Source organism: Chamaea fasciata, unplaced genomic scaffold (genome assembly GCF_029207755.1).
Source record: "Chamaea fasciata isolate MVZ Bird 193981 ecotype frontalis unplaced genomic scaffold, bChaFas1.0.hap1 SCAF_21, whole genome shotgun sequence".
Lineage (NCBI taxonomy): Eukaryota > Metazoa > Chordata > Aves > Passeriformes > Sylviidae > Chamaea > Chamaea fasciata.
This window is the reverse complement of record NW_027094106.1, coordinates 7,662,174-7,683,479: the sequence shown is the minus strand read 5'-3', so window position 1 is coordinate 7,683,479 and position 21,306 is coordinate 7,662,174. Positions and strand designations below refer to the sequence as shown.

At 50.5% G+C, this 21,306-nt stretch overlaps 2 protein-coding genes across 4 annotated transcripts; both read right to left on the bottom strand.

Moving 5' to 3' along the window:
- Nucleotides 1-262: 262 nt before the first annotated feature.
- LOC136299833 (transient receptor potential cation channel subfamily V member 2-like) lies at nucleotides 263-10,750 on the bottom strand. 3 transcript variants are annotated; one of them, XM_066201799.1, is made up of 17 exons: nucleotides 10,427-10,750; nucleotides 9,673-9,790; nucleotides 8,514-8,809; nucleotides 7,750-7,883; nucleotides 7,299-7,451; nucleotides 6,635-6,775; nucleotides 5,851-6,149; nucleotides 5,267-5,443; nucleotides 4,696-4,854; nucleotides 4,470-4,565; nucleotides 3,915-3,985; nucleotides 3,464-3,629; nucleotides 2,671-2,737; nucleotides 2,282-2,589; nucleotides 2,063-2,181; nucleotides 1,517-1,611; nucleotides 263-798 (listed from the first exon to the last, which is right to left on the bottom strand). In XM_066201799.1, exons 3-17 carry the CDS (start codon nucleotides 8,750-8,752, stop codon nucleotides 668-670), a joined length of 2,355 nt encoding a protein of 784 aa, XP_066057896.1. In that variant the 5' UTR covers nucleotides 8,753-8,809; nucleotides 9,673-9,790; nucleotides 10,427-10,750; the 3' UTR covers nucleotides 263-667. The 3 variants fall into 3 exon arrangements, with proteins under 3 accessions (XP_066057896.1, XP_066057897.1, XP_066057898.1); XM_066201801.1 differs by having other exon boundaries at nucleotides 748-840; XM_066201800.1 differs by lacking the exon at nucleotides 10,427-10,750 and having other exon boundaries at nucleotides 9,673-9,976.
- A 4,972-nt stretch (nucleotides 10,751-15,722) lies between these two features.
- On the bottom strand, nucleotides 15,723-18,465 carry UBC (ubiquitin C). The gene is made up of 2 exons (XM_066201666.1): nucleotides 18,391-18,465; nucleotides 15,723-17,655 (listed from the first exon to the last, which is right to left on the bottom strand). The coding sequence occupies exon 2, from the start codon at nucleotides 17,647-17,649 to the stop codon at nucleotides 16,048-16,050; it is 1,602 nt and encodes a 533-aa protein (XP_066057763.1). The 5' UTR covers nucleotides 17,650-17,655; nucleotides 18,391-18,465; the 3' UTR covers nucleotides 15,723-16,047.
- Nucleotides 18,466-21,306: the final 2,841 nt, after the last annotated feature.

Here is a 21,306-nt window from a genome sequence, read left to right as displayed (position 1 = left end):
CCCCGTGAAAAACAGAAGTCCCAGAAATCCACCACGCAAAGTTCCAGGTCCAGCAAACCCACATCGCTCCCTGTGCTTTTAAATAAACGTGCAAAGAATTTCATTCTGAAAGTGTGAAACGGGGACCCTGATGTGGATTAACCACGGGGCCCGGCTGCCGCAGACTGGGTGCAGCCCTGGCTGCCTGCAGGGTCAGCGTTTGTCCACCCACATCTCACACCAGCAGTGCTTTAGCACAGAAGACAACTCCACCCTCAGCAGCTTTTCAGGACTCTACAACACTCTTTATTCCAAAGCACCTCAGTGCAGTCCCGTGTGACACAAGAACAGGCTGGGCCATCCTCAGCCAGGTCATTCCATGAGCATTATCCACTAGCATTATCCCTGCAGAGTTATCCCTGCCTTCCCCACTGCCCCAGGAGCTCGCTCCCACCACTGGATCTTTAGGCATAGTAACAAGAAAGTGTCAGGCAGAGAAGGTCGAGTAAAAACAGTTTCTTCAGAAGAAATGAATCGTTAAAGTGCAGGACAACAGCAAAAGCCACAGGCTGAGTCACAGTCCTCCAGGAAATGCACTTTGCTACGACAATGCCTTCAGTTCTCCCAGCTGCTGGAGGAAGAACTCCTCCTCTGAAGGTGGAGGCAAGGTTGCAGCTCACAAAAGCTGTCAAAGGCCTCTGGTCTGTCCCTGCAGAGGCACCATCTCTGTGGCTGCTGGCTGGGGCTGCAGCAGGGACTGCTCCTCTGGGGCAGCTGCTCGGGGTGGTTTCTGTGCTGGCCGTTTCCAGGACCTGGTGTCTGCAGCAGGGGACACAAGAACAGCCCTTCATCAGCAGGAAGCTGACAAAGGGACCCAGCTTTAGAAGGGCGAAGGCTCAGGGAACACTCAACACACAACACAGAATTTTTTAAGCATTGCAACCTCCCCAGTCCCGAAAAACCGGCACCCAGGAGGAATCTACACCGCAGGTTGTGTCCAAATCCACTGGAGCTTCTGCCCAGGCTCAACAAGATCTTTCTGTCAGAGTCAAAGCTCTGTTTCCCACAGAGTTCCTTCCCAGGTCTACCAAGGGAAGCAAACAGGAAGATCTCAGCAGAATCTCACAATATTCCCAGAGTTCATGCCCAAATTCAGGCTCTAAAAGCCCTGTGACATGACCAGGATGCATGAGCCTAAGTTTTCCCTTTCCTAGGAAAAGCACCATTTGGGCTACTGAGCCAGGAATAAGAGCCGCCCTGGCTTTTCCTCAGCAGCATTTCCTGCCCATTTCTCCCAGAGCTAAATAGGAATGGCATCTCCTTCATCCTTGGTTTGTTCCCAAACTCTGCCCAGGTTCAGACCTACACTAAATCTTTATTTTCTCAGCTCACATGTGATGCTGCTGCAGGGAAGCAATTTCAAGTTGGAATTCCTGCCTGGAATTCTGTTGTCAAAGACAGAACAACATGCCAAGAGCAGTTTGCTGAGCAGGAAGCAAAAAGGATACTGCAGACCTTTTCCCATGATTGAATTTACCTTCTGGATTTATTTCTGAATCACTGGTGCTTCCAGGTTCTTCCTTCAGAACTCCCACATCCTTTGCCCAGTCTGTCCATTTAATTTCCTCTACTCTGGAGAGACAAAATGCAACAAGACACTGATGCCTGGAATGCAGCATCTCAAGCCAGATCTCACTGTCCTGCAGCCTCCCAGCCCAGCTCATCCTGCCAACACCACCCTGACGGTTTGGCTTTAGCAGCAGCACCTTACAGAGCTTTTTTTTTTTCTTTTTTTGAGCAAAGATCTTCTTTAATCAAAGCTCCATGAGATAAAATATCTTCTCTCCTTGCATATTGCCCCCTGGTCTGTTTGGTTTCAAATTCTCCAGTTCAGGGAATGTTCTCAAGACAAAGGTGACAATGCTGGAGGATAAGTTAACTCTCAAACCTCCAGCCTGACAATCACCAGCAATTTTGGATGTACCCAGGAATGTGTGGTTGAGTCAGTGCTGGAATTCCCTGTGGAGGTCCAGGGTTACCAGGCTGTGACCCCACTGGAGTGTGGGGCGGGAATCTGTCTTACCTGAAACACCACCTCTCATCTTTCTTATTGAGCCCCACTGACATGAAGCAGCCGGATCTCCTCTTCCCACCCTGGCGCCACAGCCAGGCCTTCTCTATTTCTAGAATAGCAATTGCCCTCTGAAAGAGCAAAACCCATGTCAGACAGAAACCAGGGCACAGCCAGAGCCCAGCCCAACCTTCCCATTGAACCTTCCCCACTCGGAGCTCTGGGCCTCACCTGCAGCTTCCAGACGCTCTTGCTGTAGCCAGAAATATCCGTGACGGTCTCGCTCATGAGGGCAATCAGCATGTTCAGCAGCAGGATGTAGGTGAGGATCACAAACAGCAGCAGCAGCAGCATGACAAAGTATCTGAACCTGGCGTGCTCCTGGAAATCCAGGTCTCCCATGCCAATGGTGATCTTGAAGAGCTCCAGGGAGACGCTGAGCAGCCCCCCGTACATGGCGTGGCTCCCTGTGCTCTCCAGCTGAGCCAGGGACTTGTTCTGAGACACTGAGGGGGCATCACCCATCAGGGTCACCAGAGCTGGGGGAAAAACACACTGTGAGTCCTCAGGAAAGTGCTTTTTGCAGCTCAGCCCACACACCTAGCTCAGAGAGGGCTCACCTGCAGCAAAGCCAAACAGGAAGATCATGTAAACCGAGAGGAAACGCAGCAGGTCTCTCATGATGGTCTGAAACACAAACCAGGGGGAAGTGCTGTCTCCTATCTCACATGACATCTCCAGGATGATCTCACACGTCACAAACCAGCCCTCAGGAACACTGACACCCAGGTTTCCACCTTTTATCCAGTTTGAAAAACCACTGATATGTGTTAAATTACTTCCACAGGTAAAAAGTAACATTGGCAGCTTGATCTGACAGTGCCATGAACTTCTTTGTTGCTCTGTTAGTATGAATAGTTCTTTAAAACAAATAAATTTCCTGTTGGATATTTAAATAATATCCTGTTGTTTATTTTCAATATCCTTTTGGGGACATCCTCCCCAGCTATGGCCGTTTCCAAATTGTTTCAACACACACCCCCTTCTCCTTTCCATCTCCACTGACACCAAAGGTGACCAGAATTCTTCCCTGGCACCTCGTTTCACCCCTGCTTTGCCTTTCTAGCCCCAGGTTGCTACGTAGAGCTGGAAACACTTCTCAGGCCATGCTGAGCAGCTCCAGGGAGCCCACACTGGTTTTTAGAGCTCCTTTGGAGCTGGTCTCTGGCACACAGGTGTCAGCTGCTGTCACCCGGCACGTTCAGCGCTGCCAAACGAGCGGCTTGCTGCAGCTGCAGCCACTGATCCAAACCTCTCTCTGCAACATCTGTGCTTCCACAGGAGAACAATTCCAGTTCCCCACACCCCAAAACCTTTCCCCGCAGGGGTTTTTCTCCCCCCCCCAGCCCTGACCTTCTGGATCATGACGCTGTAGATGCCGGTGCGCTGGAAGCCGCGGGTGTAGTAGAGGGTGTTCACCCAGCCCAGGAGCAGGGAGAACACCATCACTGCCACGTAGTTCTCTGAGCTGGCCCCGTACAGCACGGCTGAGAGCAGCAGGGAGAATGCCTGGATGAAGCTGGAGGGAAAATAAAGAGGAAGTGGAGGTGACTCACCGGGGCAAAAAGGGCCCTGGCAGATTCTGCTTTGCAATAAAACACATTTGGGGAGGCTGGGAGGAGCAGAGAGACCCCACTCAGCAAAGCCCACTACAACAAAGGCTTAGGACAGGAGGCAGCAGCAGGGGTGGAAAGACAGGGGCAGAGGATGTGGTTCTCCTGCTCTCCTGCTCTGTGGCAACGTCCTCTGCACAGCCAGAGGAGCGATTCCAAGCTGTGGCTGTGCCAGAGCCCCCAGGACATACATGAGGATCTCGATGCAGCTGTCAGAGCACATGGTCTTCAGGGACTGGCGTCTCCTCCTCAGGTACAGGCTCTGGGGAGGAAAATCAACTCATCATTCATCAGAACCAGGCCATGTGAGAGAGGGAGCCCTGCCCTGCCCAGGGGAAAGCTTTGCTCCCTGTGCTCTTCCTTTCATCTTCAAGATCTCTAATTTCATCCCTCCCAGATGAAAAAAGCCCTTATTTATAAAGGGCAAGGATAAACAAGGGCTGAATCATGGCTCAGCCCAATGTCTTTATTAATAGCCTGCCTTAAATGCCAGGGATGCATTTTAATACCATAAATCACAGAAACCTCTCAGAATCATTTGCTGTTGTGGAACTGTGATCCCCCTTGCCCAGCAACCTGGCTTGTGCTGCCCCTGTCCCTGCCAGGTCACACTGAATACCTCAGAGCAGGATTCCCTCCTGCACATCCTGATGTCAGGAGAACACATCCTGCTGCCTCCATGCCAACGATTCTTTCCTTTTATTCTCCCCTGTCTTACAGTGAAACCAGACAAGAGATCCCCCTACCTGAGCAAAGATCAGGTAAATGCCTCCTAACAAGATAATGATCAGTCCAGAGACCCAGAGGAAGCCTCCAGCTGTGAACTCCACTGGAAAGGAAGGCTGCAAGACAAAACCAAGAACACCCAAAGCTGTGGAGATAGGCAGAGGCAGTGATGACAAACCACCCACAAGTGTTAAACTCTGCTCCATCCATCCATCCAGGACTTCCAGATAAAAAGACTGGACCTACCTTTACCCTTAAGGGCTGGTAGTATGCAATGGCTGTAAAGATGATCATGAAGGACAAGTAGGAGACAAAGCTGAAGTAGAATCTCTTGGAAGCAAAGGTTTCCCATTTTTGCTGAAGCAGTTTGTTCAGGGGCTCCAAAACCACCATCTTGTACCGATTCTGTGGGGAAACAAGCGACCAAAATGCACCTGTGTGCCAGCAGGAACGGGAATTCACCAGAGGATTGTCTTTTTATGGGTTGGAGCTGCGTGGCTTCAACTGGGGGAGTCATTAAGGGGTTATTCGGTCAGGTCCTTTAGTGTGAAAGATAAATATTGCATGGAAGTCGCTTCATCAAGGTATTGGAACAAACTGAGGCTTAAGACAACCAAAGGATGAAAAATTCTCACAAATTATGGATGGTCAGAGCCAGGCCAAGCAGCCTCTGAATAACAAAACCTGCAAACATTCCCACAAACCATTTCTTTCTTTCAGACAAATTATCACCTGAACTCGAAGTGTGATAATTATACAGCAACACCATAAAAAAAGGACAGAAAACCCCGTGTTTGAGGTGTGGTGAGAGCCTCACCGGGGTGTCACTGCTGTAGGCCAGGATCTCCAGCACAGAGTTCTCCTCGAAGCTGTCCAGGGAGGACAGGTCATAGAGCGACACGTGGATGGGGCCGTAGGTCCACTCGGTGAACTTGCGGGACAGGTGCCGGTACACGGGCTCCTTGATCTCCCTCTGGATGATGTGCCTGAAGATCTGACACAAGCAGGACATTGTCCCTGTGCTGAAGGGGCACCCCAAGCAGCACAGCTGGATTTGTGCCTCGTGGAACACCTGGGTCTGGCTAAAAGCAGGCAGCCAACTGCATCTGGCTCCCCCAGGAGTGGAACCGGGCTCAGGGCAGGGAGCAGGGACAGGGCAGGGACAGCAGCAGCTGAGGCTCTGCAGGACACAACTGAGTGGCTTGGAGGTGCCCTCCTTTATGGAGGCACTTTCTGGAGGTGCCCTCCTTTATGGCCACCTGTGGCACTGCCCCTGGCACCAGCGTCACCACGGGTTGGGTACAAGACGCTCCAACCCCAAACCCCACTGGGCACCAAGGGTGCAAATTGAACCACCCCTGTTCCTCAGCAGCCCCAGGGCTCCCCTCTCCTTGTCCCTACCTCCACTTTGCCTGTCTTGGCAGCAAGCTGCAGGGGATTTAACCCATCGTAATTCACAATCTCCTCCAGTTTGCACGTTGGGTCCAGCTTCACGCCCGCCTTCAGGATCTCCACGTAGGTTGTGCTCACAAACTTGGTGTTGTCCTCGGTGTCATCTGCAATCATCACCAGGGCATGGAGCACGGTGTTGCCCTGGGTGTCCTGCTCCTGCAGCCTGGCTTTCTGGTGGGGGTTGTTCAGAAGATAATCCACCACGTCCAGCTGGTTGGTACAGGCAGCCAAGGAGAGGGGAAGTTCACCTGAAGAGATCAGGACACAGCGTTTGGAGGGGAAGCAGAAAGGGGTGGGAGAGCATTAAAGAAAGGAAAAAAAAACAATCCTAGAAGAATACTTTTAGCCTAGAGTTTTATCACTGAAACACAGAACAGCTTCTGCCTCAGTGTCTCTAGATTCTGAACGGGTTTTGCAGTAAACAATTACTCTGTTTCTGGGGGCAGCTGGAACACTTTCCAACATCTCAAACTGATCTCTCAAATCCAAACTAGCCAAGTGTTGGTGTTTGTCTGAGGCCACTCAGACAGGATTAAACACATAAACCCAAAGATGATGGAAATGCACAGTGAACACCCCAGCTATGAAAGGATTCTGCCATTTAAATAAACCAAGGGCTTGATGAAAGCGCACTGGAGATGGCAACAGAGGGGCAAACCCATCTAGAATTAGTGGCATCACACACAGTATGGCAATAAAAACCCCCAAAGGAACGTGTTCTACGGTGACTCACCAAAATAAAAGTAAACTCCTTCTTTCTTCTTCCTGAAGAATTCACCGTGGGCTCTGGCATGGACGTCAGCTCCATTCTCCACCAGCAGTTTCACCATCTCAAGGCTCCTTTTCTCGATGGCAATGTGCAGGGCAGTCTGGCCTGAGGACAGAGCAAACAAACGCTGTCACTCTGTCAGGGGGAACAGGACGGGATGTCACCAGCCGTGGCTACGAGTTCTGCACAGCCTCGGGGCTGGGCAGGGCTGGCTGGCAGCTGAGGGCTTTCAACAAGCCTCAAAGCCATCAGAAATTCAACACCAGGGCAGGCGATTCCCCCTGCCCGGCACTGAGATCCCCTGAGAGGACTGAGACAACCACGCTGCTGCTCAAAGCACAGCCAAACAGCACAACTCACTTAACAAGGACAGAGCACTTCTTTTTCATCTTTACAAGTGCTTTTTATACTTTCCCAAGCAAGTCATCTCATTTCCTGGGTTATTAAGCATGCAGCATTTCTGTTTGACAGACCGAGGAGGGTGTAACTCGAGGCTGAAGAAGATGCAGCACCAGAATCAGAAATAAAAGGGGGGTGAGCTGTGTGTGACTGCACCAGAACCTTGGGGCTGCAGGAGCTCCAGCTCCCCTCTTCCTCCTTTTTCCTGCTCATCTCACAGAATCCTTACCTCTGTAGAAACAGTCAGAGCAGGACACGTTGACAAGTGGCCTGGGGTTCTGTGTCTTTTGGTCTATTTCCAGCAAGACTGGGATTGTGTCATTCTTGCCATTTTTTAAGTTCAGCAGGGCTTTCATTAAGCAGGTCTTCCCAGTCTTTGCATCTGGCAGGAAGAGAGGATTGAATGGGTTGTGGGTGTGCTTTGCACACAGATGTAGTGCTTGATCCAGAACTTAACCCTGTAGGATTGAATATAATCCTCATTTTAGAGGATTTTATCAGTATATTTAGTAGTCCTAAGGAAAAAACCTTAGGATACATTTAATTAATGGCATTCTCCATCTTCGGGTGAGTACAAGGAAAATTAAAGAAGACAGAGGGCTGGAGAAAACAAAGAACCAGGAGCACAGTTCCTCCGCTAACGCTGTGAACAACAAACCATTCCAGGAGCAGGAATCTACCTGTGTATTCGGAATTGGTGAGGAATTTGGAGTTCCTCCTTAAGTACTCCAGCAAACCATCCAGTGCCTCGGGGCTGCCCCTGATCACGGCGCTGAACAGCCGGTCCCTGTCAAAGCGATTCGGGTCCTTCTGGCTGCGGGACAAATGCGAAGTGTTAGCAACTCCTGCAGAGTGGAAGTTCTGGAGAGCAGCGACAAGAGCAGGGTTCTAGTGGGACAGCGCAAGGAAGGAGGGAGACAGAGGAGAGTTTGTTGAGGGTAGGGGGGGAAAAAAAACCACTCAAGTGTTTTATTTTTGAGTCAAGGGAAAAATAGAGACAGTTATTTCCCAGAATTCTCCTAAGTGGCTGCTCTTTCCATCAGTTGGAGCTGTTCCCAGACCCAGCCTGATGTGCAGCCCTGGCAGGCATCCAGAGCAGAGAGAGGAGCCCAGGACAGCTGCAGGAGCAGAGTCAGGCCCACCCCATGGTGGGAGCTCTCTCAGGCTGGTGCTCAGCCCTGGCAGGAGCAGCTCAGCTGTGCAGGGCTCCCTGTGAGGCTGCTCTGACACCCAACTGACCCTAAACACACCCAGCTCACCTTCCAGAGCAGCAGAGCCCCAACACATCCCCCCCTTGCTTTTAATGACCTCCCACCACATGCCTGTAATACATTTGCCACTTTTAGTGTAGACTTGGGAAAATCCCTAGGCTCCCACCAGCCAGGATCAGGGTGGATCACCTGGATCACAACCCAAATTGGTCAAACACCCCAGAGTTACTCACTTGCTGACGAGCCCTGGCCGATAGTTCAGATTAATCTTGATTTTAGGGGCAAAGTCACCGCTCTCCTTCTGATAAGGTGTCTCCAAGGGTTGTGGCTCTCCTTTCCTTCCATGTCCTGACCTTTCCTCCTTTTTACTCGGGGCAGGTTTATCTTCCTGGATGCTGTCATCTGTTTCTAGCAATCCCATGAACCTGTTCCTCTGGGCTGGGCCTGGCTGCCCATTTGTGAACTTATCCATTGCCAGGAGAGGTGGTGCTGCAGATCAACAAAGGTCTTCCCTGTTGGGGCACTAAACCTGCAAGGGATAGGGGAGAATGAACACAATTTCTTCACGAACCCTAAAGGCGTTTGGTGTGACACAAAGAAAGTTCCCAGGTTGACCACGGGTCCCTTGAGAGGGAGATCTGGTAAAACTCTGCACAGGAGGAGAAGCTGAATAGAGGATCAGGGTCCTAAATGGGGTTCCAGCAGAGGAGAGGTTTAAAAGCAGTTCATGGAGCACAGGAACTTTGTCTGCAGCACATCTGAACCCCCTGTGTGAGATGACCTCACCTGCTGGCAGCAGCACAGGTTCCTGACATAAAAGGCAAGGAAAGTGGCTCTTTAGGAGTCTGTGATCGTTGTTCTTGTCTCAGGGCGAGCAGCGCAGGCACGGGCTGGTCACCAAGTGGCCACAAAGATAAAGGTTCACTGAGGGCCCCCTTTGGAACAGAGACAGGCTTGCCCACGGTCCTGCTGGGAAGCTTTAGGCTGTTCCCACAGGGAAAACACCTGCACAAACTGGGATCCCCCCAGGCAATCTGACATTCCATCCTGGGGCACAATGAGCGGGATCTCCCCAGTATTTGGAGCTGCTGGCTATCCACGTGAGCACAGAATTTGAGCTCCCAGCTCCAAGGCAAGCACACTCCCCCTGCCCCGGGAGCCTGCAGAGAGCACAGCCCCACCAGATCTGCTGCCCTCGGGGCATCAGCACCAGCAGAGCCGCCTTCTCTCCTCTGATCCGTCCTGAACTCGGTTTTGACTCTGTGGAGACATCTCTTTGTATCTATCTGAAAACATCTCAGACCACACCCAAGGCACACTGCCTGCAGTGGCCGCAGATTTCACACGGTTTGTGAGGATTAATTAAACAATTAAACGTCCACAATTACCAACCTGCAGCACAGCTTTGGTTAGCAGCTCCTTCTCATTCCCAGGCACTCCCTCCTAATGGTTAACAGGTTTCCTCCGAAGAGAAATCTCCCTTGCTGGGACTACAGCCAGACTCCATAGCCTGCACCAGCAAAGAGGGAAACGGACACAGCATCAGCGTTTTGGTTGAGGTTTGGGTGGGAAAAAACACAGGTCTGGGCAGAAAACGGCCACAAAACATCTTCGTGCAGCTCACAGCAAGGAATCCCAGGGCTGATGTTGAGACAAACCGTTATGATAATCCAGGCACTCAGTTTAGTCTGCGCCCTAGTGACAAACATTCCTCTGCACACACCCTTGAAACCCATCTCAGACTTGACTGCCCTCCCCAAAACACTTACTGGTGCATTTGCCGAATCCTTTAGAAGGATATTTGCACTTCCTCCACAGTTTGCTTGTGCTTTTCTGTCTTCCTCTCCCCCAAATCATTCCTCAGCTGCAGTTTCCATCTCTCCACAGCGCTCAGGAGAGTTATTTATTGCCAGCCTTGCACAGACAGAGCGTCTGCGTTAAAAGCAAGAGTAAAACGGTCCTATAAAGAAGGACCCTCGGATGTATCCACCCACTTTGAGCATCCCTGGGAAGCACAGGGAGCACTCTCTGCCTGCCAGCTCAACTTGCACTTCTCAAGAACTGAGTTATTTCTCCCTGAGACCCCACCAAGCCGTTCGGAGGAGCTCAGCACCCAGCCCTGCTGTCAGAAGAGCACAGCGCTTACCAGAAGTTGCTGCAAGCTCCACCCCAGGACTGATCTGACAAGGAGAGCCCCGACGGATCCTTCGGAGGGGAAAGAACCTCCCAGCAGAAGCCAAGTCAAGCACCACGAAGTGTGAATTGGCATGAAGGCAGACCCCAAGTTATTGACATCCATGGGTGAGAAGCTGTGCAGGGGAGCCCATGCTCATCTCAGCAGCCTGTCAGAGGCACGGTGTGGAACTCCATGAGAATCCAAGCTGCCTGTGAGCAGGAGCAGCCCCAGGTCCCCGTGGTTTACTCAACCGTGTGGCTTTTTGCAGAGTGAAGGAGGGCTCGCACAGGAAATGACTGGCTGGGTTTCTCAGTGAAGGGGAGAGCCAATGAGTGCAGTGCTCTTATATGGGAAAGCTGGCTGCCGACTGCAAATTCAGAGCGCTTAACCCCTGCCTGCACACAACGCCTCGTGCCTTCCACCCACAGCCCCGTGAGGCTGTCACAAGGCTCCCCCAGGACCAGCAGGAGAGCCTGGCAACAGCTGAGGCCAAAATTTGTGTGGGAAGGCAGGTCTGCACAGCCCCAGTGGCACAAAGTGTGTGAGCGAACAAAGTCACCCCACAAAGCGCAGTGTCGGCTGCTCCTCAGGGGCATTGCACAGAGCAGCCCCAGCTCCCAAACTTCGTCTGCTCCAGATGGGTTATTCAGCATGGATCATTTCTGTCTGACAAGACCAAGGAGGGTGTAACTCAAGGCTGAAGAAGATGCAGCACCAGAATCAGAAGGTGAGCGGCTTGTGAGAGGCCCGTGTTTTCTCCAGAGAAAAGTCTGGGAGAGGCTTCTCCTGGGAGCAGGGATGTCCCCTAACCCCACAACTGACTGTCCTTGGGCCCACACACCCCAAAACCGTTTCACTTTCCCCTCACAAAGCAGGACCCAGGGAAACAGAGGATGTCAGCCCACACCAGGTGTTCCAGCTCTCCCTCGGGCCAAGGAGGCAGCGGGACCATCCGCTGCAGCACCAGTGCAGGGTGACCCCAGCAGCCTTTCCCCAGGGAACGCTGCTCCAGGGCTTCCCAGCTGAGCTCCTGGTGCTTTACAAAGCCGTTCCTGTGACCTAGAGCTCAGCCAGGAAATCTTATTAATGAACAAAATGGTGAAGAGCCCTTCCGATCAACACCTTGGATAGCAGGGGCACGTTCCAGGAGAAATCCCAGAAGTGAGGGGAACCATTGGCCCAAAAACCTTGGAGACGGGGTGTCACAGCATGACACACTGAACTCTGGCTGTGCTTCCTTCTTCCAAACCTACCCCGAGCCAAAGGAGAGCCTGGAGCAATCCTCATCCCACAGGACCGCAGGATGCTGTGACGCTTCCTTGGAATGTGCTCGTCACCCACAGAAACATTCCCAGATGGCTTCGGCTCAGATGCAGGCTGAGACCTCCCTAGAAATACACCAATTAAATGGCACAGTGCCTTTTTCCTCCTCGTAGTTTTGCAGGAGATTCCGAGCTAATATCTCAGGATTCCTGTGTTTCAGAATGAAGCCGGTCCACGGACTGTGCAAAGCTGCTTTTGCTTTCCATGATGGTTTCTTAATGATTTATTAAGACCCACAGAACAGCCTATAAAGAAGAGAGAAATGCAAGATCAGATCTAATCTCTCCAATCCCTCCCTCATTCCAGCCTTGCACTGATCTAGCTCAGTTTGCTTTAGCTGCGTTACATTTAATTTACTGTGATATCAACAGAGCTCCAGGCCTGGGAGTTGAGCTCAGACTTGTGGTTTTAAATCCTCTTGGGCTTCTTCTCCAGCTTTCCTGGGAGGCATCCCACCACTGCAGCCAAGGAATGAAATCAGCCCGCAGGAGTGCATCACAACAGAGCTCTCCCTGCACATCTGCTTTTAATAGCCTGCACAGAGGGAGGGGAATGTGCAGTTGGCTGGGAAAAGAATCGCTGCCAGCTGAGAGGTCACCACAGCCAAGCAGAGCCACGGGGAACACAGAGATAGAGAGCAGGGAGAGGAAAAGCAGCCATTTAATTTCACCTGCCTGTCAGCCTGGGTTTTCCTCTTGCTTTTTGAGGCTTTTCTATGGAGGAACATGAAGGAATCTCACAATTGCTTATTTTACTCGTGAAATGTGTCTGAGTTTCTCCTGACAGGAGAGGCACAAGTCCTGTGGAAATCCGGGGAGAGAGAAGTCAAACTGCCAAGTGAAGTTTCAAGTCAAGTGTTTTTCATTCAATAATATTATCAATTATATTCATTGTTATAATTATAGATGAGTAATTCACAGCAGAAAAAGCAATGACTGGAACCTGCTTAAGCAAAAGGGAGCATGAGGATGATGGTGTTTGAAAAAGACGCAAACAAGAACATTTCCTGAAATATATATTCTGTGCTCACCTAAGTTCCCTTTTTTACCAAATCCTGAAAAATATAATACCTTTGTGATTGATACCATGTTTTCAGTACGCTGTAAACAGAAGTTCGAAGTCACTTGTAATTTAGTTACAGGATTGATCTGTGGCCACTCAGGTGTAGCAGCTCAAAATCATCTTCACAGGAGAAAAACCTGTAATAACAGCACGTGAGGGTGGAGAATTAAAATCCTCTCAAATACAACAGGTAGACCAAAAGAAAAAATTATTTCTTTTAAAGGTGTATTTCCACACTCAGGAAAATATCAAGTGTTTTTTTGCAAGGTCTTTTTTTTTTTTTTTTTTCCCATGTAACTGTTACATAAAAGCCACACTGGAGTGATGGATTTGAGTAACTTCATGTCTTAGTTACAGATGGAAATCAGTACCTCTGGAGACACCAGCCAGTGCCCAATCTGAAACATAAATATTCTTAAACATAATCCCTTCTCAGAACTTGTCTGATAGCCCAGGGAACTCAATCAATCTACACAAAGTATTCCTGGAACCGCAAGTTCCACATCACAACACTTAAAGGCTCCAATCTATATTCTTGTGAGGCCTTTGAGGGAACCATCCAGCTCTCTTATTCCTAAAATGGAAGCATCTTTCTACTTGATGTATCCCTTTCTGTAGGATCACAGCCTGTAGGAATGCTCTGCTGACAATCAAAGAGCAGCAAAATAGGAACTCCAGATGGGAAAATAACCCGTTCGTGGAGGAACAGTGACATCCTGTGGCCACGGAGGCAGCCGGGATTCCTGCTGCTTTTGAAAGAGCCAAATTGGGCAGGCAAAGACCTTCAAAAACACTCTTGGTTGCTGAGGACAAGGCTGAAGAAATACTGAGGGGTTTATTCCCAATGTTTATCTGCCTTAACCCTCACTTTCCCTATAGGATTATTATAAGAAAGGAGAAAACCCCAGATGTATCCAAACCCAGGATAATGGGTTATTTAGTTTCTCTTTTTATAGCGGTAAGTAATTTTTTTTAGAGCACAGAAGATGAAACCCCAAAGTCTTGCCTGGTTTTTCTATTTGGGGTTTTGATTTTTTTAAAGAGAAAATAGACTAGAAATTAACTGAAGCAATAAGAAAAAACTCAAAGGCCAGTCACAAAACTCAGATTACAGTAGGATAAAAATATGTTTCCAGAAGCTGTTGTAAATATGGGAGCATTAAGATTATTCCAATAGCATAGAGATTGTGGCTAAAAACATAGTGAATTCTTATTTTAGTTATGAATAATTAAGCAGACTTTCAAGGTATACTTTTAAATTCCTATGTTAGGAATTTAGAAAGTATATTTTAACAGCATCAATCATTTGTATTGCCAGCTGTCTTGTTTCATGCTAGTAACTTTGGTGTAAACACTGCATGTTATCCAAATTCATATTCACACTTGTGATTCATACACATTTCCCTAATTCACATAATTTACTTAAATTACAAGGATTTTTTTTTTCTTACTAATGAAGAAATCCTTGCAGTCATTTCCTGGAACACCCCAGTACCAGTGGAGGCCACAGTTCAACACCCCTTTGCCTCAGGCCAAAAACCAGAGCAAAGGGAGTGGCCTGTGCAGATCCCTCCTGTCACCTCCCCGGGGTCCCTGTCCCTGCAGGGCACCCCAAAGCCCAGCAGAAAAATCAGGAATGTCAATTTATCCAGCGCCTACCCCAAACTCCAGCAGGATGATCAGAAACAACAGTTTATTCAGTACCTTTTCCCCTGTGGGACTTCAGAGCTGAACACAGGGCAGGGCTAAAGGCCAGAGAGGGGCAGGGAATTATTGGGCCTGGAAGGGACATTTGGAGGTCCCCCTGTCCTGCCAGGGCCACCCCGAGGTGGCTGCCCAGAACTCTTTCCATGGCTCTTGTCCATTGCCTTTCAGTCCCTCGCAGGGAAGCGCCTGCACAGCCTCTCTGGGCACCCTGCCAGGTGATTAAACTGCAAAGAGGACAAAACCTAAAGAGCAACAGCAGGGAAACTCAAACTAAGGGAAGTCTCTCGTGGCAGAGACAGCAAATATTTACACAACTTTGTATTTCTGCTAGCTCAGCAGACAGAAAAGCTCCTAAAAAATAATCTGATCACGGATATAACCCTCAAGCCCACACTGAACTTGCAGTGTATAATTTTCTATGAAAACAGCGACTTTTTGGCGTAGTTTCCCCTTAAGTGCAACACTTACCACAGATGTTCAGTGATGAATTCAAAAGGAACAAACCAAATTCCACAGCAGCGATCCAGGGGATAAAAAAGCAGGGCAGGGGAGTGCCTGACACAGGTTTTGGGGGAAAAGGGCAGCACAGGCTGTGTGCACTCAGATGGGGCCAGGAGCCCCATTTCAAGGTGAGCAGCTGTCAGAACTCAGGGGGTGAAGACACTGCCAGCCACCCCACACCCTGGGACATTCTGGGCATTTGGATCTTACATTCCCTTCTCAACACCCACCACTGCACTTGAACCAACCCAGCCCAACTCCACGTGTTGAGTTTCCTTAACCCACCCCATAAATAGAACCAACCCAAACCCAGCTAACCCCCATTTTAGTGGGAACTCCCTCCCTTTTTAGCGCTAATGATTGTGCAGAGCTTGCCAAACCAGGCAGTTCTCACACTGCTCAGTCACCGATTGCCAGTCCAAGTCGCCCCTTCCCACCCACCACGCAATTCCCACTGTGACCAGTCCTCCCCCAGGCCACGTGCCAGAAAAAGACCCACACGAACCCCCCACATCCACCCTCAGGACCAACAGAAGATTTAAAATCCACAGCAAGTCCTTAACCTGCAGCAAAACCCACCCCCTGCACTGACCACCCCACCCCTTCTGTGAGGTCTATATCCCACTTGGAAGCAGAGGGCTGGTAAAATCTAGGAAGAAAAAACAACATGGTATTATTAGCACTTCATTAAGATTTTAATCCAGATCCATTTTAACCACAAGGTTGGTCCTCATCATACATGCAGAGAGGCTGAAGCTGCCATGGTAAGAAGCCAAAGCATTTCACTTTAATACACCAGTTTCACCTGCTTGAACTGAGACAGACTACGGGGTGTAATGTGCAACAGAAAACTTTATTAGCATTTCAACAGACAGTTGTTCAGCAGTTACTCAAGCTTGCATTAACCTTGCATTAACTTAATATTAAGACATTGAAGAACTACAGTGCAAACACAAGTGCCACTGGCAATCCTGGCGTCAAGCAAGATGCACAAGGATTTAACAGCCACCCCTGAGGCGCAGCACCAGGTGCAGGGTGGATTCCTTCTGGATGTTGTAGTCGGACAGGGTGCGCCCATCTTCCAGCTGCTTGCCAGCAAAGATCAGCCTCTGCTGGTCGGGGGGAATGCCTTCCTTGTCCTGGATCTTGGCCTTGACATTCTCAATGGTGTCACTGGGTTCCACCTCGAGAGTGATGGTCTTGCCAGTCAGGGTCTTGACAAAGATCTGCATCCCACCCCTGAGGCGCAGCACCAGGTGCAGGGTGGATTCTTTCTGGATGTTATAATCGGAGAGAGTGCGCCCATCTTCCAGCTGCTTGCCAGCGAAAATCAGCCTCTGCTGATCTGGGGGAATGCCTTCCTTGTCCTGGATCTTGGCCTTCACATTCTCAATGGTGTCACTGGGCTCAACTTCCAGGGTGATGGTCTTGCCAGTCAGGGTTTTCACGAAGATCTGCATCCCACCTCTCAGGCGCAGCACCAGGTGCAGGGTGGATTCCTTCTGGATGTTGTAATCAGAGAGAGTGCGCCCATCTTCCAGCTGCTTGCCAGCGAAAATCAGCCTCTGCTGGTCAGGGGGAATGCCTTCCTTGTCCTGGATCTTGGCCTTCACATTCTCGATGGTGTCGCTGGGCTCAACCTCGAGAGTGATGGTCTTTCCAGTGAGGGTTTTCACGAAAATCTGCATCCCACCTCTCAGGCGCAGCACCAGGTGCAGGGTGGATTCCTTCTGGATGTTGTAATCAGAGAGAGTGCGCCCATCTTCCAGCTGCTTGCCAGCAAAGATCAGCCTCTGCTGGTCGGGGGGAATGCCTTCCTTGTCCTGGATCTTGGCCTTGACATTCTCAATGGTGTCACTGGGCTCGACTTCCAGGGTGATGGTCTTGCCAGTCAGGGTCTTGACAAAGATCTGCATCCCACCTCTCAGGCGCAGGACAAGATGCAGAGTTGATTCCTTCTGGATGTTGTAATCAGAGAGGGTGCGCCCATCTTCCAGCTGCTTGCCAGCAAAGATCAGCCTCTGCTGGTCGGGGGGAATGCCTTCCTTGTCCTGGATCTTGGCCTTGACATTCTCAATGGTGTCACTGGGTTCCACCTCGAGAGTGATGGTCTTGCCAGTCAGGGTCTTGACAAAGATCTGCATCCCACCTCTCAGGCGCAGCACCAGGTGCAGGGTGGATTCCTTCTGGATGTTGTAATCAGAGAGAGTGCGCCCATCTTCCAGCTGCTTGCCAGCAAAGATCAGCCTCTGCTGGTCGGGGGGAATGCCTTCCTTGTCCTGGATCTTGGCCTTCACATTCTCGATGGTGTCACTGGGCTCAACTTCCAGGGTGATGGTCTTGCCAGTCAGGGTTTTCACGAAAATCTGCATTCCACCCCTGAGGCGAAGGACAAGATGAAGCGTGGATTCCTTCTGGATGTTGTAGTCAGAGAGGGTACGACCATCTTCCAGCTGCTTGCCAGCAAAGATCAGCCTCTGCTGGTCAGGGGGAATGCCTTCCTTGTCCTGGATCTTGGCCTTCACATTCTCAATGGTGTCGCTAGGCTCCACCTCAAGGGTGATGGTCTTGCCAGTCAGGGTCTTCACAAAGATCTGCATGATGACCTGCAAGACATACAGGTGTTCCAGTTACAGCCACTTAGTCACGTATAGCGATTAGTAAATCCTAAACAAAAGGATTACTGTTGCCATCTCCCACCAGTTACAGTTCTTTTCTTTGGTTGCAGAAAACATGAAATAAACCGAATCCTTCTCCAAGTTGACTAACTAAACCTGGTTTCGGTGTGCTGAGTTCATGTCATAGATTAGTCTTAAAAGAGGAACCCCAGACCACCCCTCCTCCATGCCCGCAGTGCAGCAATGCGGCAGCGCAGCCCCCTTACACTCTCCCCCCACACAGGGCAGCACTGGACCCCAGAGCCCCCCCGAGGGCAGCGATGCGGCAGCGGAGCCCCGACCCGCCCGCAGTGCGGCGGCTGAGGGAGCGCTCGGCCCGCCCCGCGGACCCGCCCTGCGGCAGCGCCGCCGCTCCCCCGCCCCGGTAGTGACTCACAGCCGCCTTCCGGCACGGACGGCTCGGCCCGCGCCATCTTCCCTTCCCCGGAACGACACCGCCCCCCCGGACAAGTCTTATCCCAATTTCCCCCCACCCCGCCCGCCTCAGCTCTCACCGACGCGGTTCAGAGCGCTACACGAAACGGCGCAACTCCGCCGCCCGCTCCCACCGTTACCCCTCCCGCAAACCGCCCGGCAGCGGCCACCCTGCCCGGTACGGTTGTGCCAGAGCACCCGGCCCGTCTCCCCTCCCCTGCACCTCCCAAATCCCATCAGCGCACTCACGTCTGCGGCCCTGAGCGATGAGCTCGTGTACAATATCCAGCGGTGCTAAACCACGGAGTCTGCCGAATGACGCACACCCGCCCTTATTTATACAGCTCTCGGCCACACTGGCCCCACCCACCAAACCTAACGTGTCCATCCGCCTCCCAAAGTAGTCCCCAGGAAAAGATGCCTGTTCTGGAAAACACTCGCCTTTTCCCCGCTTCAATCCCTCTTCCGCAGGCAAAGGGGTCCCAGAGTTTCAGTGAGGGGGATCAGACCCTAAAAAGTCGGCAAATTTCTGAGGGCGCGGATGGATCTGGAACCGTTTTTCGCCGCGGCGCTGCGGCGGGCGTTAGTGGGATGACCGGGAAGTCGAGCGGTGATTGGTGGGGCGGGCCGCAGGGCGGGCGCTGATTGGCTGCTCGGGGGGGCAGTTAGCGAGGGGCGGGGGCGGCGGGGGCAGGGAAGAGCTCTGGAAGGTTCGGCGCCGCTCGGCGCTGATTGGTCCGCGGTGAGGTCACGCTGTTGCTGAGGGGGAGCCGCCTGGCGGGGCAGATTTCGGCCGTGACGGGGGGAGCTGGGGCCACGAGGGGACAGGGAGAGGGATTATGATTGGGATTGGGATTAGTGATGCATATAGGAACCATACTGAGGCTTCTTCAGCTCCTAACTGAACCCCAGCAGCGCTCAGGGAACAACCTGGCAAGGACTGGGGGAAAAGTGCCCTAAAAAAAAGGGGATGACCCTTGCTGCCAGTGTTTTATGCCCCACCGAGGCCTCTGACCAGCCCTTTCCTCGGCATGGCTGAGGCTCCATGGAAAAGCCCAGGATAGGTTGTAGGGCTGGTCCTGGCCTATCAGGCTGAGAGGAAAAGCAGAACTGAGTTAGAAAAATAGCAAGAGTGGGAAAAAATGGCACAATCCAGGAGCGTTGGTGGCTGCTGGCGTGTGACACGAGCGGCCCCAGTCACGCGGCGCGGTTCCCCAGCTGCCCGTGGAACTGGCTGGAGCTGGCTGACGAGTTAATTCTCCTGATCTGAGGCTGCAAAACAAACCCTGTGATGAAATGCTGACATTTGAAATTCAAATGGTTGTTTACTCGCCTCCAGAACAGGAAGCTTTGATCGGTTATGGAGCAGCCACCTTCTGTGAACTGATGTGGAAACGTGCCTCGGATTAATTAAACTTCATTACACCTTTCAGACTGGCTCTTAACTCACTTTGTATCGTATTCAAGATGGAGTGCACAAAATCCAAGATGGTTTTTAGCAGCTTTATCTGCTGCTCCTTCAGTGAAGCCAGATGACCTTGTTAAATCGTCCCCTCACACAGCATCAGCACGTGTGTGACTGGCAAGATTCACTACAGAGCTGCTCTATTTCCTCCTAAAAAAACCTCAAACCCAGACAAAAATGCATAAACCATCAAAAAAAAACCCAAAAAAAAAAACCAAACACCCCAAGAAAAAAACTAAAACAACAAACCCCAACAACAAAATCCTTTTGCTTTCCTTTCTCCTACCAGGGTTTCTAGCACCTCCTGGTTTACAGTAAAATAAAAAGGAAATAAACCATCCTAACAATAATTACTCAACATGCAGGAACGGGAAGAGGGAACAATGCTAACTGGAAAGTTCAGAAAGCTCCGTGGCAATAGCCAACCTTGGAAACATTATTTGGCTACGTGAGTTTAGGACAAAAGGCAGAGTTGGGCAGTGTCCGGTTTGTTTGCTTTGTGCTGCCAGTTCTGCTCAGCGTTTCCAGCACGGGGTTTGTTTGGAGGTGCCAAGGTGGCTGAAGGTTTGCTCCAAGGCTGGCCCTGTGCGTGCTGCACATCCCAGGCACTCTTTCCAGAGGAAAGGCCACGAGTGACTAATATTTACAAATATGAAAGGCCACAGCTGTAAAGCTGGAGATTAATGTAAAGCCTGGGCAGTGTTAAAGCACATCACACGTTTATTAGGGATTTTAGGGAGCATATTTCTCTTTTTAATGTTCCTATAGATGGAGAAGGAGAATTTTCTGTATTTTTGTTTCCTTTCTGTGTAAACCAGAGAACACAGGAGCTCTGTCTTGGTTTTTTTTCCCTAAATATGGCTGAATCTATGGCGTGGCTGTACAAAGCACATGCATTTAACTAACATTCCACTCTCCCTCTGGTACCTCTTGGTGAGTAAAAACTACCGAGCAGCTGACTCTGAACTGTATAAAAATAAATGCAAAGCTGAAAAACCCAGAATCTGTATCTTGTGACTGCTCTGACCGCACAGGTGGCTACAGCCTTTGCCAGGGCATGGGGCCTGCAGTTGGGAACACACATTTCTTTTCAAAGTAGGTCACTGGGCAGTGGTACAGAGCAACCTACTTTCAGGAGAGAAGAATCTGGGGTCAGGGAAATGTTTCCAACGAATCTGTACATTCTGGAACACAAGCTGGGCCTGGTTTTTATGTAGGCTAATGTCCTAGCAAGGAGATATCACTTTTACATGAGGCAATCTGTTTATCTTTAGCTACCAGGTTTAGCTTGGGACAACCAGCCAGGCCATCACAGGGTACGTGGCTAGTCTAGTTACTGTTCTTTGTTCAGACAAAAATAGGGCTGCTTGCCACAGGGAAAAAAAAATTATATATATATATATTCCTATCTCATAACATTACTCACACCTGCCTCTCACTGTGTACGATACAGTGTAATTATATTTACGTATTTACAGTTCTGGAAATAAATACTGTCTGCTCAAGCCTGTAGCAGTGCAACAGGGCCCAGGTTTGGCTCAAGTTCCACCCACGAGACAAACAGACCGGTGGCATGTCACTGCTTGTCCCCGTGCTGCCAGCCTGGAGGGTTACACAAATAGTGAGTCACTACTCAAAGTACTGTGAGATTGACTGTCCTATTCTGAGATTACCAAAAAAAGACAACTCCCTCGGTTTTT